The 16862-nt window shown below is 35.4% G+C and overlaps 1 protein-coding gene across 11 annotated transcripts in view; it reads right to left on the reverse strand.

Annotated features, from left to right (window-relative positions):
- LOC145674468 (uncharacterized) overlaps positions 1-16862 on the reverse strand; it is a 139893-nt gene that overhangs the window by 99570 nt on the left and 23461 nt on the right. For 10 of the 11 annotated variants that reach the window (XM_081744574.1, XM_081744576.1, XM_081744571.1 and 7 more), the window contains 2 exons: positions 12393-12596; positions 5540-5641 (listed from right to left, as the gene is read on the reverse strand). In XM_081744574.1, coding sequence (XP_081600700.1) covers positions 5540-5641; positions 12393-12596 — 306 coding nt within the window. The remainder of the gene's footprint in view (positions 1-5539; positions 5642-12392; positions 12597-16862) is intronic. The other variant, XM_081744572.1, reaches the window with a different exon arrangement.

Consider the following 16862-nt stretch of genomic DNA (forward strand, 5'->3'; position numbering starts at 1 on the left):
CTTTTTTTAAACCACAGATTTACAATTTCAAACAAGTATAACAATAATTTTAACTTTTTATCCATGCTTTTACTTATCGCTAGTTAGTCACAAGTATGTGTACCTTATTTCCAGAGTTTTGTTTTACCCACAATTCGACGCTGGATGTCACCAACAAAGATAACATCATCTTTATGTATTGCATTATACTGATCGAAAAGATCCCATCAAAATGGAAAGCGTAATCTGTTGTTTAATTCTTTTATATATTGTTCCATTGTAATTTGTACACTAATCTCAGTTCATATTATCAGTACAGAAACATCCTGTAGAAACGCATAAAGTGTATTTTAATAACTACTTATGTTCCATTTTATTTACGAAATTAAAAACGAAACTGCTACCACTTTGTTTAGGCACATTTGGAATAAAATAACACTATACTAAGGGTGGCGAGCACCAACCAAGAGTAAGTGAAACTAAAGTAGTAAGTTACTAAGAGAGAAGGAAATCGGTGACTTCCAGCCGAGAGTACTGAACTAAAGCAGTAAATTACTACAGGAGTAAATTTTTTGTTTACTACTGTAGTAAATTTATTTACTCCAAAACTGGTGGAGAGCACCATCAAAGAGTACGCTACTACATTAGTAACTTAAGGAGTAAATAAGGCCAAAATTTACTCCTAAGCAGTAGTAGGAGTAAAGTTAGAGAGTAAGATGAGTTCTTTGGTTTCTACGTGTTAAATATCAAATTCTATGGATTACCTGGACTACGAAGAATATATGGAGATGGAAGAAGAAGTAGACATCCCAAGAATGAGAGTTTTAGTGGAGAGAAGAGACCTATTTGTAATGTATAGTGACATTGATTTCAAAGAGCGTTTTGGGTTGCTTAAGGAATCTTTTGAGCGGCTGCTTGATATGTTGGAGCCGTTTCTGCAGCATAATTCTGACAGGTACCGTGCTTTGTCTCCTAGGCTGCAACTTCTTTGTAGATTGCGAATCCTTCGCACTGGTACTTATCAAATCTTAGCAGGGGATCTCATTAACATACATCTTAATACTGCTGGAAGAGCTTTAAACAGTTCAATTGCCTTAAAGCCACTGTGTGTGTGTCCACGCCACAGAACATATATATATATATATATATAGTGGTGGATCCAAGGTGGGAGCTATAAGGGCTATAGCCCCCCTTGACGCTCAGGTTTACACTGGATAAAATGGGCTTCAATCTGCTTTACACTGGATAAAACGGCAAACTATGGTTTAGCCCCTCCCTTGATCATATTATGGATGCGCCACTATATATATATATAAGGAAAAAAGTGAATTCTATCGAATTGGTTGATTCCCGAATGTCATAGGGGTCATGGATTGTGTACTTACACCCATACTTTGTCCTTTTGGAGCACAAGCAGAACTATACAGAAATTGCAAGAATTTCTTTTTTTATCAAAACACAAATCATTTCTGATGCCAATATGAAGATTTTGAACGTGGTAAGCCATTGGCTGAGTTCCACGCATGATGCACGCATTTGAGACAATAGTAGAATTCCTCCAGAGTTGGAAAACGAACAATATAATGGGTTGCTTGTTGGAGATAGTGGATATGCTCTCTCCACACATCTTATGACTCCTATGTTTCGATCTCAGACAGGAGCCGTAGGGCGCTACAATAAAGCCCATGTTGTTACAAGATGTGTAATAGAACGTACATTCTGTGTTTGGAAGAACCGTTTCCAAATTCTCACTAAAACAATGAGATATAAACAAAACATGTGTAGGAATGTTATTGAGGATACTGCAGTTTTGCACAACTTTGGAACAGAAGTAGGTGTGTTTCACCCTGATGCTGTGCAGTGTTTCTTTCAGAAAAAATGTCCCAGAGGGAACATTTAGTATTCGAAGGGGATCATATTATTTTTACATGGTACTATTCTATTTATTATTATATTGTAGAAGTATCATTTTCGTCTCCTCCCGGAGAAAACTCTCAGAGCTTCCGAGGTGCAATCCCCCCCCCCCCAAAAAAAAAAAAAAACATGTCTAGAAGAAACACTGGTGTTGTGGATGTGAATGGCATGAACCAATATGCATTTCAGCCACAAGCAGATGCTGCAGGACAAGCTGTCAGAAAAATTATACCTAATTTGCTAGTAAAATAATAAATTAGTATAAATACTTTTCCTTCTTAAATGAATAAATAAGGCACTGGATCGTCACTACTGCATGAAATGTCACCCATTTTATTTATGTATAATTTTAGTTATGTTTCTCTCTTTTTCTTTCTTTTCTTTCTTTTCTCCCTTTCTTCTTTATTTTGAAATTAGGGGATTAAGATTTTCATTTTATTTCTTTCTTAAGTACACAGAGTTATACAATAAAGGTGTTTTGATTATTTCTAAGAAAAATAAGATGTCTACTTTTATAACTTCGCTGATACAAATAAATATTAGAATGTGGTAATTAGAAAAATTAAATGTACTGATGCTTAAACACAAATATTATGTCATGTGAAAAACAAGAACATATTAACCATTGGAAAATGTATCAAGCAAAAAGAATATGTTTCATACATATAAAATATATTCACGTTCATTTATAAAAACATAAATTTCTGGAGCACATTGCCTGAAGAACCGGAACCTGAAGTCTGTTCCATTTCTTTCTTGAATTCGTTCTTATTCATAACTTCCATTTTAAGGTTATGGTCTACAACGATTTCTCTTTATCTTTCAATTAACAACATTTTTGTATTATATTCCTCTCGTATTAAACGCATTTTTAACGAATGAAGCTCGTCTGCTTTTTCCAACAACCTGCTGTTCTTCACTACAATCGCATGTTCGCTGCCTTTTTTCATGGGCACTTCTGATAAGCTTCAACTCCCAATAGGAAACGAAATGCACGTGCCAGCAGTGGGCAGAAATGGCTTACTTCTTCAGTAAAAAGTTGTTACTACTTTAGTTACAACTAAAGAAGTAAATAGAAATCGAGCTCTCCAACTGTTACTAAAATAGTATATTACTTCGGAAGTAATTTACTAAAGTAGTCCAGACTAAAGAAGTAAGAGTTACTACAAGAGTAATTTACACTAGTTTGGTGCTCGCCACCCTAGCAGGCATAAATAAAGATACTTTTTTCCTGGAATCTAAAAAGTCTTCAAAACTATCACTCCTGTTTTTGGCGACATTTGTTAGTGATTTATGACCCCCATTACCTAAAAATCAACGTTGCCAAATCTCTCTCTGTCCCTTTCTTGTATCTTCTATTCATTGCTTTTTTTTAAAAAAAATGCTGAATTTTGTTTCTTTCTATATGGTCTATACAAGTGTTACGGAAGTGCGGCATCATTGAAGAGAATGACAGCCCACGTGCTATCTAAGATCAGCGAGGTTTGTGTGGGGGGGAAATGGGTAGTGGTTGGGGCAAGAGATAGCTAAGTTTGTCTGCAACAGTACACTGCATGCCTTTTCTGGTATGACTGAAAACAGACTTAGAAAATATTAAACACTTCCTCTACCCTTGCGCCAAGTGAACTTTGTGCTGGACAAACACCGTGTGCGTGGGTTTCTTCGGGGTTCTCCCGTTTCCTGCCACTTTCCTCATTCCACCATTTCACTCATTTCTCATCATCACTGTCTCCTTTAGCCTAGCCGGCATAACCATGTGACGTAAGACTCTTCATTTCATTTCATTTCTTTTCTTTTCAAATGCGTGAGCCGTCACCTTGCTCATATTTGTTTGTGTTTGCAAGCTATGTTTGCGCTATATTAACTATTCATTCTTTCAATTCCTCCAGCACTTGCTCAAAAGGGATTAGAAAGAGTTAAGACAAGCGATGCTACGTAGAGAAACTCGTGAACTATTATGGAAGAAGACTATTGGTGGTTGTTATGTCACAACAATCACTTCTTGACAATTCGAGAACATAGGAGCGATACAGGTATAAATGTGAGTTTCTGTGTTAAGAAATAGAAGGTCCATGTCATATGCTTAATATTAGTGGATGTACACTCATGTCCAAAATTATTGTCGCATGTCTATAAATATGTTGTTGAAGGAATATAATTTGATAACGAATTCCTTCAGTATTTCTAATAATGTTAGTATGTGTATAATTAGCAAATACATGTATGAGCCAAATTTCATGTCAAAAGACCAGTAAATAAGAACAATAAAACTAAAATAAAACTTTCTTGTCGATTTAGCAACATTTTGTTTTACTCATTCTAATTTTCGTATTTATAATTCTTTTCCTATGAAATTTACCACAAATATATATTTGCCGATTATACACATAATATCAGTATTAAAAGTACCCTGCAAAATCATTATCAAATTATATTCTTACAAGACAGTTATAGACATATGACAATCATTTTGGACATGGGTGTACATTGAGCAAAATTCGTTATCCGGACAGCAGAATATTGTACGGAGTCCTTGTGTTTACTACGGAAATCTGTACGAAGCATAGGTTACACATATGCTACATACGTACGGCCTCCTTCCCGTTTAGATGTTACATCATGCCGGTACAGAATGTCTTGACATCTAACAGTCTTCCGTATATTACATACGTATACGTCTGTTACATACGTCAGCTATATGTTTTATACGTCCAGCTGTACATGAGTTCCTTACTGTCTACATAGAGTTCTTTCTTTCATACGGAAAGTACGTACAGATGGAACACTTATACGGAAAGTGTTATAAAACATACGGTTACAGTTATACGGTTGCTGCAGGATGTTCATAAAGTTGTACGTTAAGTCCAAAAACTACAGGATTTGCGCATGTAACCTACGTTTTTACATACACTACTTATGTTTTTTTCTTTGTGTAGTTGTAGCGCTCTTTTTACCATGAACGTAAATCTCTGAATCTTGCTGAAAGATTTTTAAATATAAATTTTTGAGAGAAGCTTCAATATTGTCTTGTGCTGAACAGCGATTTTTACTTAAATACCATTCTAACGCTTCAAAATACTTTTGAGGTTAAAAGAAAAGTCTATAGTGGCAGCTCCTGGTATATAGTACGACATTATATCTAAAGCATTCTAACGAGAGGCTACATTTTTAGCATACGCCCCCACAGTGTTGATGAGACTTCGCGAGGCTTGAACTCCGTGTACAGCTCACAGATGACGAGAAGAACCCTAGCAGAAGTAGTGTGATGTAGGTATGGGCTCGTCCACTTTTCGCACGGGGGTTTCAAATGACCACGAAATAGCACACAGGTAACTACCCGGAGTAGCAGACGACATCTAAGTATAGACCACACCTCAAAAACCGAAAATGAACTTGACCATGTCTTTGACCTTTCCCCGCTACCCCTGTTTTAGGGTTCTGTGAGCTGTAGGCATAGCTTCGCTGATTGAAACAGATATAAAATTTCAATTAATCAATCGAACATAGCAGTTCATAATTTCAACCCATATATCTATGGCGTTGTGCAAATATGAAAATGTACTGAAAGTACTGGAAATATGAAAATCGTTCCGCCGACTGGAACAAGACCATACAAAATTATAAAATATAAAATTATATAACCTACTAATAGCCGAGATTGGGTTACCTCTCTGGATGGCGAGAGAGTAGAGTCCTTGGCTGTGGTGCTTGTTAACTCATAGACGGAAATGCGCTTGAACTCCAAAGGCTATGAAAAAAAATAAATAAATAAATTTGTAAAATTTCTTTCATAGCATTTAAAATATACACATCATACAAGTCATGCAAATGGAAAAAAACAAAACAGTTAAACATCCTAAGTTACTAGTACTCAAAATTACAACTCATGATTAATAGAAAGATTATTTCTGTTAAATTAGAAGACAGTCATACTACATAGGAAAGACAGGGTATACGATGGCTCAGTGGCAGAGCACTTAATTGGGTGCGTGGGGTCCCTGGTTCGATCTCTGCCCAAGTAAGTTTGTGGTGGACAACATCGTGTCCGTGGGTTTTCTCAGGGTACTCCCGTTTCCTCCTACTTTCTCCTACCAATTCTTCCATCATTGTCTCCCTTGGCGTAACAGGCATAATCGTAAGACCTTAAATTCAAAAGATTCCATTTAAATTTTTCCATAGGAAAGACGATTGTATGGTTGTGTTATTATCTCTGACTTTTCTTTTTAGGCGAGAGGGGTTAGTTTTGTATCTAAAAATCTTACTTTCGATATGTCTGTTTGTAGATTTAAATCGTGTCGGGTACACAAGGTCTAGGATACAATTCCGAATGGACATTTATTTTATTAATATAAACAGTACTCTAAAACTAGCTAATTAGGTATGATCTAATGCTACTATAATTTCTTTCAGTTTTTGTTAAGTGTCCGTCAATATATTACATGACTCTTTCCCATTTAGAAACTTGGACTTGAATTCAAGATGGTGGACTTCCAATATGGCGACCAACATGGTCATGTGACCCAGAGCTTTGCCTCACTCATAATAATCTTTTTGATATTTGTCAAGTGGACATATGCATATATCATCCACTTAACAACATTTGTTACATTGTTTTGGATCACCCTGTAGAATATGTCGTATACATAAATTGGGTTATACAGTAATCTATATATTAATACACAATTAAACGGATTATTTCGTTCGCTTGTTGCATTTTCGATAGTTCCTATATGATTTCCAACTATTCCTTATACGATTCATGGTACGTTTTCGTACCATAATGCAGTGTTGCCTTTAACCGCTTGTTTAGGTCCTACAACAGGCATTTAAGGCGGGTTTTTTTTATTGGTCACGTCAGATGTGGACCAAAGAACACCCCAGATGCGTTTTGAAACCAGATGATCAATTTGACATCAATGGGGTAGGGGACGTGATATCACATTTCTCCTTGAAATATTTTTCAAATTTTTTTCCCGTCCTTAGTTTTCAAGATATCAGATTGAAATTTTGCTTACACGTTGTGTACACCTATAAATATTTATCATTTTTTTTTTTTTAGATCTCTTCGTCAACCCGGGCCCGGGCCCAAAACTTTTAAAAGGATTTTTTCGGCAAATTTCCCAGTTTTTCCCTGATTTCCCGTTTGTGGTGTACATGGGATGCGAGTGGCACCCTTTGAAAGGTTGCTTTATTCTGAAGAGAATGAGGTATGAACCATGATCCTAGAACAATTAGTAATGACACAGTAAACTTTTAAATTATGTGCTACGTATAATGTATAATATATACATAATTTTGACCTTGTGCCAGATTTCAAGAATTTTTCCCGCCCTTAGTTTTCAAGATATCAGATTGAGATTCTGTAAGCGCAATGTCTATTCTTCTAAGTTTTTTTTAACGTCAACCCGGGCCCGAATGTTTCAAAAAGAGATTTTTCCGAAAATTTCCCGGTTTCTCAATAATTTCCCGTTTGTGGTGTATGATATGGGCATGCGAGTGGTATCTTTAGAAAGGTTTCTTTATTCTGAAAAGAATAACTCATTGACAGTCTTGTTTTAGAAAATTTTTACATCACGTTGTATATATATATCAACCTGAGATTTTGAAAATATTTTACCGCCCTTAGTTTTCAAGATTTCAGACTGAAATTTTGCATACGATTGTGTACCTAACTACGTATTTTTTCAAATGATTTTGAGATCCCTACGTCAACCCAGGCCCGGGTCCGAGGGCTCAAAGTTTTCGAAAAAGGGAATCGGAAAATTTCCCGGATTTTTCCTAATTTTGAAATGTGGTATTGGAGGAAAATGGAGAAAATAAAATGGACAGAGAGAGAGAGAGCAACAAACGATGATTTTTTTAAAATCGATAGGAGAGAAGAGGATACTTCTAGCCAGCACCCTTCGTAGAAAGGCCAATTGGATCGGACACATCTTGCAAAGAAATTGTCTTCTTCATACCGCCATAGAACGAAAAATGGAAGGAAAGCGAGGAATAGGAAGAAGAACATAACTGATCGATGATTTTTTTTAAATAAAACATTAGGAGTTAAAAGATAAAACTGAAGATCGAGAAACATGGAAGAACCATTTCCAAGCCCAAACTCAAAATTAGGAAGAGAAAAAGAAAAAAAAAAAACTCATTAGTCCTAGAACCTGCCAAAAGGCAGAATACTTAATAATAATAATTTGAAGAGTAAATGTTTAGTTTTGCATAGTATCTTGGGCAAGAGGCGTTTATACCCCGAAACCTCTTTGGCGTACGCCACTGCTGTTTATATATATATATATTTATTTTTGTGTCAAGGCACAAGTAAAAGATAAAAAAATGAAATGAAATCTTTGAGTTTTACGTCCCACGGTTATGCCGGTTAGGCTAAAGGAGACGTTGATTATGAGAAATGAATGAAATGATGGAATGAACAAAGTGGGAGGAAACGGGAGAACCCGAGAAAACCCACGCACACGGTGTTTGTCCACCACAAAGTTCACTTGGCGGGGGCTGGGATCGAACCTGGGACCCCAAGCACCAGAGGTGAACGCTCTACCACTGAGCCACCGCGGCCCAAGTAAAAGAGCAATAAGAACAATCTCCAACAAATGTTTAAAATTTTCAGGTTTTACTTAATGTCCTATCTTGAATACCCTAAGTCCCTATGGTAACGACACCCCTCTTCATATTTGAACCGCTCATTGCAGAAAGCAAATAAGTTCACATTTCGTAATGTTTGTAGGAGAGGCAAAAAAATTGAAGAAAACTATCTTTACGATATTTCCACCATAACATGAAAATTGAAGGCGTCGCGATGCCCATTGTTATTTAGCGGACAAGTGTCATTTCCGTGCTAAACGATCCGTTGACCTATTACAGACCATTCTCGTCACAAAAAAGGAAATGAGTAAATGTTGGACATGTTTGCTTTTTGCCGTAAACGATTCATTTGTTCGTTGGTTATCTGCACAAAACAGATGAAAACTGATCACCTGCATTTTACGTAGTGGATCTTGAACTTTCAGACATGGAAATACTTGAAATAATCCGTAACATTGTTGTACAATTTGTAGTGAAACGACATTCTATATTGAAACATTATTCAACATTTTTGGTTAGAATATATTTGGGATTGCTAATTCTACGTATAAAGTGGATTTTATTTATAGAGATATAGGGCTGTTTCCGAGGATGCCAAATATCTTAGAAAATTCGTCTGAATTCTCCTTAATTTCTTTAAGTAGAATATCTTCGTTGCGCCTTTAAAAAACCGCTATGTGCTAAATTCAAAATTTTACAGGAGAGATAAAGGAATCCATTATTTGTTAGGCAGCAGGAAAAAAGTCAGGTATGTGATACAGCCGGGCAAGCATTATTGTTACAATTTAACCATAAAATTAGTTGTGTGTCCTTGACCATAGCGGAAAATGGTAAGAGGAATTTAACCGCAACATCATATGACGGATTTTGTTGTATGACGTGATTACCCCTCAAATAAATTATATCACGTAAGAGTCTTTGAAGGTATTCGCTCTACACCAAACTGTTCTATATCTGTAAAAATCACATTTTGAACGAAACCTACACATAGCGGTATTTGAAAGAGCAGCGACGGTATGTTTGGCGTGTGGTTGCACATAAAAAAGATAATTGAACACCAGTGCAATATAATTTTCCAGATTTTTTTGTTATTTTGAATTTACGATCGACCCTTATTATAAATCATATCATTGTACACTATTTGCAATTCATGCCTTACATATTCAGGGTTTTCGTAATACAAAATATTAAAATATTTAGCACTGCCAAGAAAGACAAAATGGCTTAATTGATAGTGAACAGTAAAAAATTTTGTTTTACTTTCAAGCGAGTAGAAATGAATTTCAGAAACTAATATGTGACATTGAGTATAAGAAAAATATGCTGTGAACAAAATACAATGTTCTCTTTCTGAGAATAATTTTTAAAATTATTTTCGAGTAACAAAAAGAGAGAAGGAAGAAAGAAAAAAAAAAAAGACGAATTCGTGATTTCAACGGATTTAAACCTTTCATGCCCCACACAAACCGAAAAAATTATTATACGTTCCTGCGTTCGTTCTAATGTATACTCACCTGGAGGTCATACAGTTGGAGATATTTAGACCAAATCTTAGTTTTTTATGCGATTCCTCATTTCCTAATTCTCTGCCTACCCCCACACGTAAGAGTAGTTTACTGACGCGCGAAAGTAAAAAAAAAAGGAAGTTTCTCAAAAATGGCTCTAGCGATTTTGTTCATTTTCCATATTAACAACCGTATTTATTGTATACGTCGTTTCTCTGGGGAAGGGTGGCGCGGTGGCTCAGTGGTAGAGCGTTCACCTCTGGTGCTTGGGGTCCCGGGTTCGATCCCAGCCCCCGCCAAGTGAACTTTGTGGTGGACAAACACCGTGCTCGTGGGTTTTCTCGGGGTTCTCCCGTTTCCTTCCGCTTTCTTCATTCCACCATTTCACTCGTTTCTCATAATCACCGTCTCCTTTAGCCTAACCGGCATAACCGTGGGACGTTAAACTTAAAGATTTCATTTCATTTTTTTTTCTCTGGGGAAGATCCAGAAGCGGTAGTTTACTCTTGTAAATAGGTTTCCCCCGAACGATTTTCACAAAAACGACTCAGGGAATTTAGTTCATATTTTACCAATAAATGTTGTACCTATTAAGAAGCCAACAATATGATATACATAATTTTGCATTGAAAAATTCAGAAAAGAGGTAGTTTACTCCTCTTAAGGGTGAGTTTCTTTTCCGACTATTTGCTCAAAGACTGTTCGGCTGATTTGGTCTTGTTTCATTAACAAATACTTAATTAGCAGTTCACTAATACGGGATGAATCACTTTCAATGATAAATTCTACAAGTGGTAGTTTACTGCTGGGAGTGTTCTCTACAGATGATTTTCTCAAGAGCGGCCTAGACAATTTTGTCGATATTTCACAAATAAGCATTTCTGTAGTAACCCTACTAGGTGCACAATATTCATAGAATTTTCAGTGCATCAATATAGTTTTCGTGAACGAACACGACGTGCAAATAGTTGACTTTGGCATATCAGCGAAAAGCATCATGGCTTTGAAAACTTGTGTTTGCAGAACAAAACGAGAAGGGCTTCGCCGTATTTCTAACGCTGAAAATTCTATTTTCCATTGCTCACAATGAGAATTCGCGCGCCAAATGCTTTTCCTATGTTAAGTCTATGTGCACCCTGTTTTTCGGTGATTATTCCTCAACTGTATGTCCGATCGGGACATGCTACCCCTTACGACACTCAATGAGCGCCCTCGAATCACCATGTGAAAATTGGTGAAGAAGGGTTCTATCATCTCGGAGGAGTATCCGAATAAACGAATGCCTAAATCGAGTAAAAAGAAGCTTTGCTCCAATTACAGTGGACTCTTTTTAATTCAAAGTCCAAGGGGACACGAAAAAACTTCGAATTATCCAATAACATTCATTTTCACATATATAACAACAAACAAACCAAAGTACTGTGCATCAGAAACATATTCATATTTTGTAGACTTTACCTTTAAAGCAGCTTATTATTTGCGTGATCGAAAACCGCAAACAAACAAACGACATTGACTCCACATAATTCAAACTACGTGTGCAATGGAAAGTATACTTACGTACAACACTACAACATTCATTGAATAGCCCAAACAATTAAACACCAGTAACAATTTGAATATTCTGTTCTCACTTTTAAGAAGTCGTAAACCTCATTTGCTTAAATTTGATTGTTTTTGTACGGTCAATAAATATTGAATTTCATGTATTGCGTGGAATACGATATTAATAACATTTGGTTGACTTTATCAATAATTCATCTTAAATTTTCAACCAATTCTGAAACAAGATGAGATTGGCACACGTTATCTATCTTTACTTCTTCCTCAACTCACCTTCATCTTTATCATTACATTGATTTTCTATTTATCTTTTGTATTACTCTTCCCTATGGCTGCATCTGGATAACTGAAAACACGTTAAAACTGTATTTCTCTGTTTACATCTGTCCAACATTAAAAATTGTTAACTGTATTTACTTCGAATTATCCAAAACATAGGTTCAAAAGTTCGATTTATTCACGCTTTTTTACTATTGTTTTCAATACAGTTTTTAAGGGGAATTGACTTCTGTTCGAATTATCCAAGTTCGAATTGTCGAGACTCCACTGTATATGGCTAATTTCTCATAAAAGAATCCACAAGGGGTAGTTTGCTCTCTGAGTTGATTTCTTCGATACAGTTTTCCCCAAACGCATGTGATATTTTTGTTCATACATCGTAAATAAACGGTTCCGTAATAACTAAAGCATGACAGGATTCAATTTAAATAAGAGGTGAGAGAGAAAATCTATTGCGATGTCCCCTACCCTTTATTAATTTGGCAAAAATCCTAACTTGACTTATAAATCGACTGTACAAAACTGAGTTACATAGGTTAGAAGATTAAAAATTTAATTTACCTTTCTCAGACGCCAGCTCTTTGTTTTTTTATGAAAATATTTCGGCAGGCACACAGCGAAAATCCGAAATGTCTGTTTCTCTTTTTCAAATGAGTTACTGCTGATTTCTATTTCAACCTTTTGCTTTGGTTCAATTATTTGGCACGAAGGGGTTGCGATGAACGTAGATATCTTTCTGCCCACTTTCTTTTCCGGACACTTAATCTGAAATTATAAATGGTGAATTAGTAATACTGAATCTGTTCTCCAGAACATTCTAAAATACGAGGGCTGTCCAAAAAAGTAAAAGACGGTTTGAAATAAAATAAAAAAAGTAACAGAATGAACAAACCAAATTGCATTTGAAGGTGCACTCTTAAGCAATTTTTCCACATAATTGCCATGTAAATTAAAGCACATATACCGTGGCACAAGTTTTTTAATACTGCCATGGTAGAAATTTGCCTATGCAATTTCAACCACTGGCTTACGCCAGCATACAGTTCGGCGTCAGTTTTAAAGCGTTGCGTAGCGAGCCATGTTTTCATCGCTAGGAACAGGTGGTAGTTGCTCGGTACCACATCCAGGCTGTATGGCGGGTAATCGAATACCTCCCATCCAAAACCATTCAAGAGCTCTCGGGTACGCTTGGCCGTGTGTGAATGTGCGTTGTCGTGCCTCACTTGGCCTTAACTCATTATTCAATGTAGAATAACTAGCACAAATAACTATACTTAAGGTTTCAGAGATCTTGTAACATTTGTACTTGTGGCAAAAGTAGAAAAGATACTCAAAAAAACTTCAACCAATCTGCACATAGGCACTGACACGTAGTCGCAAAAAGCGGAGCACACTTTCAAACATTACTTGCTATTGCCATGCAGGGATCAAATGAGAAACCCTAGACGCCAGAGGTGAGAGCTCTACCACTGAGCCACCGCGCCCATCTTTTGTCATTTTGTCTCTGTTTCGAACACTCCCTGTCGGAAACAAGAGTAGAGACTATTCTTCTTGCGGTATCGTCGAACCAACAAACAATATCTATCGTAGTAAATCTATGTTTGAATTGGTCCCCAACTCTAGAGTGGATGGAATCTAGTCTCGAGACGGTGAATCGATTGTAGGAAACAGCATCTCGATCTCTCTCAGGTTTTGCTTTATGAAAATCAGTATTGAAACCGGAAGTAGTAGTAAATCTCAACCACTTTCGGTTTTGGTATAATTATGATACGTTACCTTGAGACGCTCAATCGTTTCCATAAACCACTTATCGCTATCTGTTACCGTTTTCGTTTTATGGCAACAAACCCTGAAACCGGAAGTGATTAATTTGAAACACTTTCGGTTTGAATAGATAGTTAACAGAGGATATGGAACCTACCCTTGGGACGCTCAATCGACTGCAGAAAACAGCATCTCGATATTCTTACCGTCTTTGCTCTGACACTTGTCGACAAGCTAAACAGACGGACGGATGAAGGCATTGGATAAGATTTGCTACACTTAGGCATACAACAATTTGGAAGTCTAAAATCTAAACTATTATACTTGCACGTCAAATATGTTCTTGGATAAATTTATCATTCAATGGTTTGGCTTTTGACTGTGTACAACATAATGTACTATTAAGAAAATTGGGGTTAATGGTTTTCAAGATAAAAGTCTGAACTTTATTAAAACATACCTAAAACGCCACACTGAGATTGTTAATGTCAATGGAATGGAATCGGATAGCATTCCAATAAGACAAGGACTTCCTCAAGGTTCTGTACTGGGACCGTTATTGTTTATATTGATGATAAATGATTTACCACTGAATATGTCAACTAAATCCTTTCTTTATGCTGATAACACAAGCTTGCTAATGACCAGCAATAATCTTACAGAGCTAATGATATTGAATGAGAAAACCTTTATAGAAACCAAGGAATGGCAAACGGATTTCTTCTTAATGAAAATAAAACTACTAAATAATTATTTTCATTAAACGAGTGTCCAGTAGCATCGAAGAATGTAAAATTTCTTGGTATCATTCCGGATAGGTAATTAACGTGGAAAGCACATGTAGAATATATGTGTGTAAAACCTTCCAGGATAATACGTTTAATACGAAATTTAAAAGATATAGTTCCGAACAAGTACATAAGATCAGCATATGATGCTTTTTTTGAAACTACCATAGAATATGGAATATTATTTTGGGGTAACAGTAACTACATAATTGAGGTTCTGCTACTACAAAAAACAAAAAAATCAGTAGAGCATGATATACAGAACACTGTAAACCTTTGTTCTGTAAGTTGAATTTTATGACTGTTGTTAATTTGTATATAAGGTTTTAGTATATGTAAAACAAAATATGCCAGAAATGCAGTGGAGACAAGATATTCATCATACAAGATCTTCTAAACAAGTTGGTATACCATATAGCAGACCATCATAAATCAAAAACAGCTATACAATACAAGGTATAAAATTAATGAACATGATACCAATACACACGCAAAATATACCTATTACTCAATTTAAAAATAAAGTGTAAGATTGGTTAGTTACTGTGCCCTATTATAATGTTCAGGAGTTCGAGGAAGATAAACATATATTGGTATATGTAAAAAAGAAATGCTTGAATATCTTCATTTGACGTTGTCTGTTGCCTAACACAGATATCACCAAGCATTCACAAAAACTAGAAACAGTTAAATAGATGCTAATAAATTTCTTTTTAAATAATGCATTTAGTTACAGATTATAGTTCCTTTAGAACTGTGAGAGCAAATCTGATATTATTAGCTTGTGAATACATCGTGATAATCTAAAGTCAAATTCTGACTAATAAACCTTTAAAGTAGCCGTACTTGTTGGAACTAGTGAAATCACACCATGCTCAGGTATCTTAATAGCTTTCAATTTTAATTCTATTTCAATATGCAGGTTTTGTTGCATTTGTATTTTCCTGATATTTCAATATGCTGTAGTGTTTAGTATTTTCTAAAGATTAGTTGAATTATTTTGTATGCATAAAAAAGTAAAAAAAAAATGAATTAGTGGTATTATATTGTGGTTGGATACACTGAATGTGAAAAGAGAGTTCAATAAGTTAGTTGGAGAGGTACGACCCTAGTGTTAAGACGTCCGTGCGACATTGTAGCAATTGTAATATCTAACGCCAAAATATAATTATATAATATATTAATGAGCACTCATTTAACATACAAACGAATTAACCCGTCCATGCGAGCTTTTATTATAGTCTGCTATCGAAAGAGATTTATATAAAAGAAGTTTAGTGGAGTCAGATTACAGAGGACATTATCCTTTCGATAAAGAAGAGAAAAAGGAACATTGCAATGCAGTTCTCATTTTATTTCATATCGTACCTCTTGCAATTAAATTAATTTTTAAACAATTGTGCACCCGTTGAAAATCTTTAGTAGACCTACCTCTTGTTGGTCTTAACAGTATGTATAAAACTAAAAATATACCTATCAGAACAAAATTCAAAATAATATTTAAAAATATTTTCCGGTATTGGATTCTAATTACATTTATCTCTTCCGCTTATCTTCGCGATCACCGAGGTCGAGAGCCCCACGTTAAGAAGCCCTGGCCTAAACAAAGTGTAATAAGAGGCCCAAGGAGAATATAAATTATTTCTAACTTAAAGCATATGATCTCATTAACAGCTTACAATAAACACCCGTTTTGAAGGAAGTATACAATTACATAACTAAGATTCGTAACATTACCCTTGCAAGTGGCATTCTTAAGTAAAGCATCCAATACTCTTCAGAATGACATAAGATTTACAAAAACATTTAGTATGTTAAATTCAACCTATCAAAATTGATATATGGTTCATTCAAATTTCCTAAGACCCTAGTAGAGCTTTGATAGTTGTGTAGAAAACTAGTAATTATGGAGTACACTGAATTGAATCAGTAGATACACTAACTTCTTTACAGAGCCATTGAAAAATATTCTTTGTATTTCTCCCCAAAAATGTGGAGCAGTTCACTGATTTCTTGATCAATAATGTGTAGTTAAATGCATAGGTAAAACTAGACTAAGCATTAGTTAAGCAACTTAAGACGTTCATAAGACATCAACCAAGTTTTTAGTAATTTTGATCGATGAAAATCTCTCCTGGGATATGCATATAAGTAAGCTTAGTAAAAAATTAAATCAGATTTATTTCGCAATTAAATTGACTTAAAAACGTGTTTTAAAAAAATCTACTTAAAAACAATTTACTTTGGATTATTTCAGTGGAGCATACGGCATTATGTTTTGGGGACACACACACAAAGCCAAAAATAATTTTTATAATACAGAAACGAATAATAATAATGGCAACTGCTAAACCAAAAGATTACTGCAAACCAATATTTAAAAAAACTTCATACTTCCAGTACCCTGTTTATATAGCTTACATTTTCTGATATTTGTAAAGAGACACCTAGAGGTATCCTTACGCGAGTAGAACAACAA

Source organism: Thermobia domestica, chromosome 17, assembly GCF_964235325.1.
Source record: "Thermobia domestica chromosome 17, izTheDome1.hap1.1, whole genome shotgun sequence".
Classification (NCBI taxonomy): domain Eukaryota; kingdom Metazoa; phylum Arthropoda; class Insecta; order Zygentoma; family Lepismatidae; genus Thermobia; species Thermobia domestica.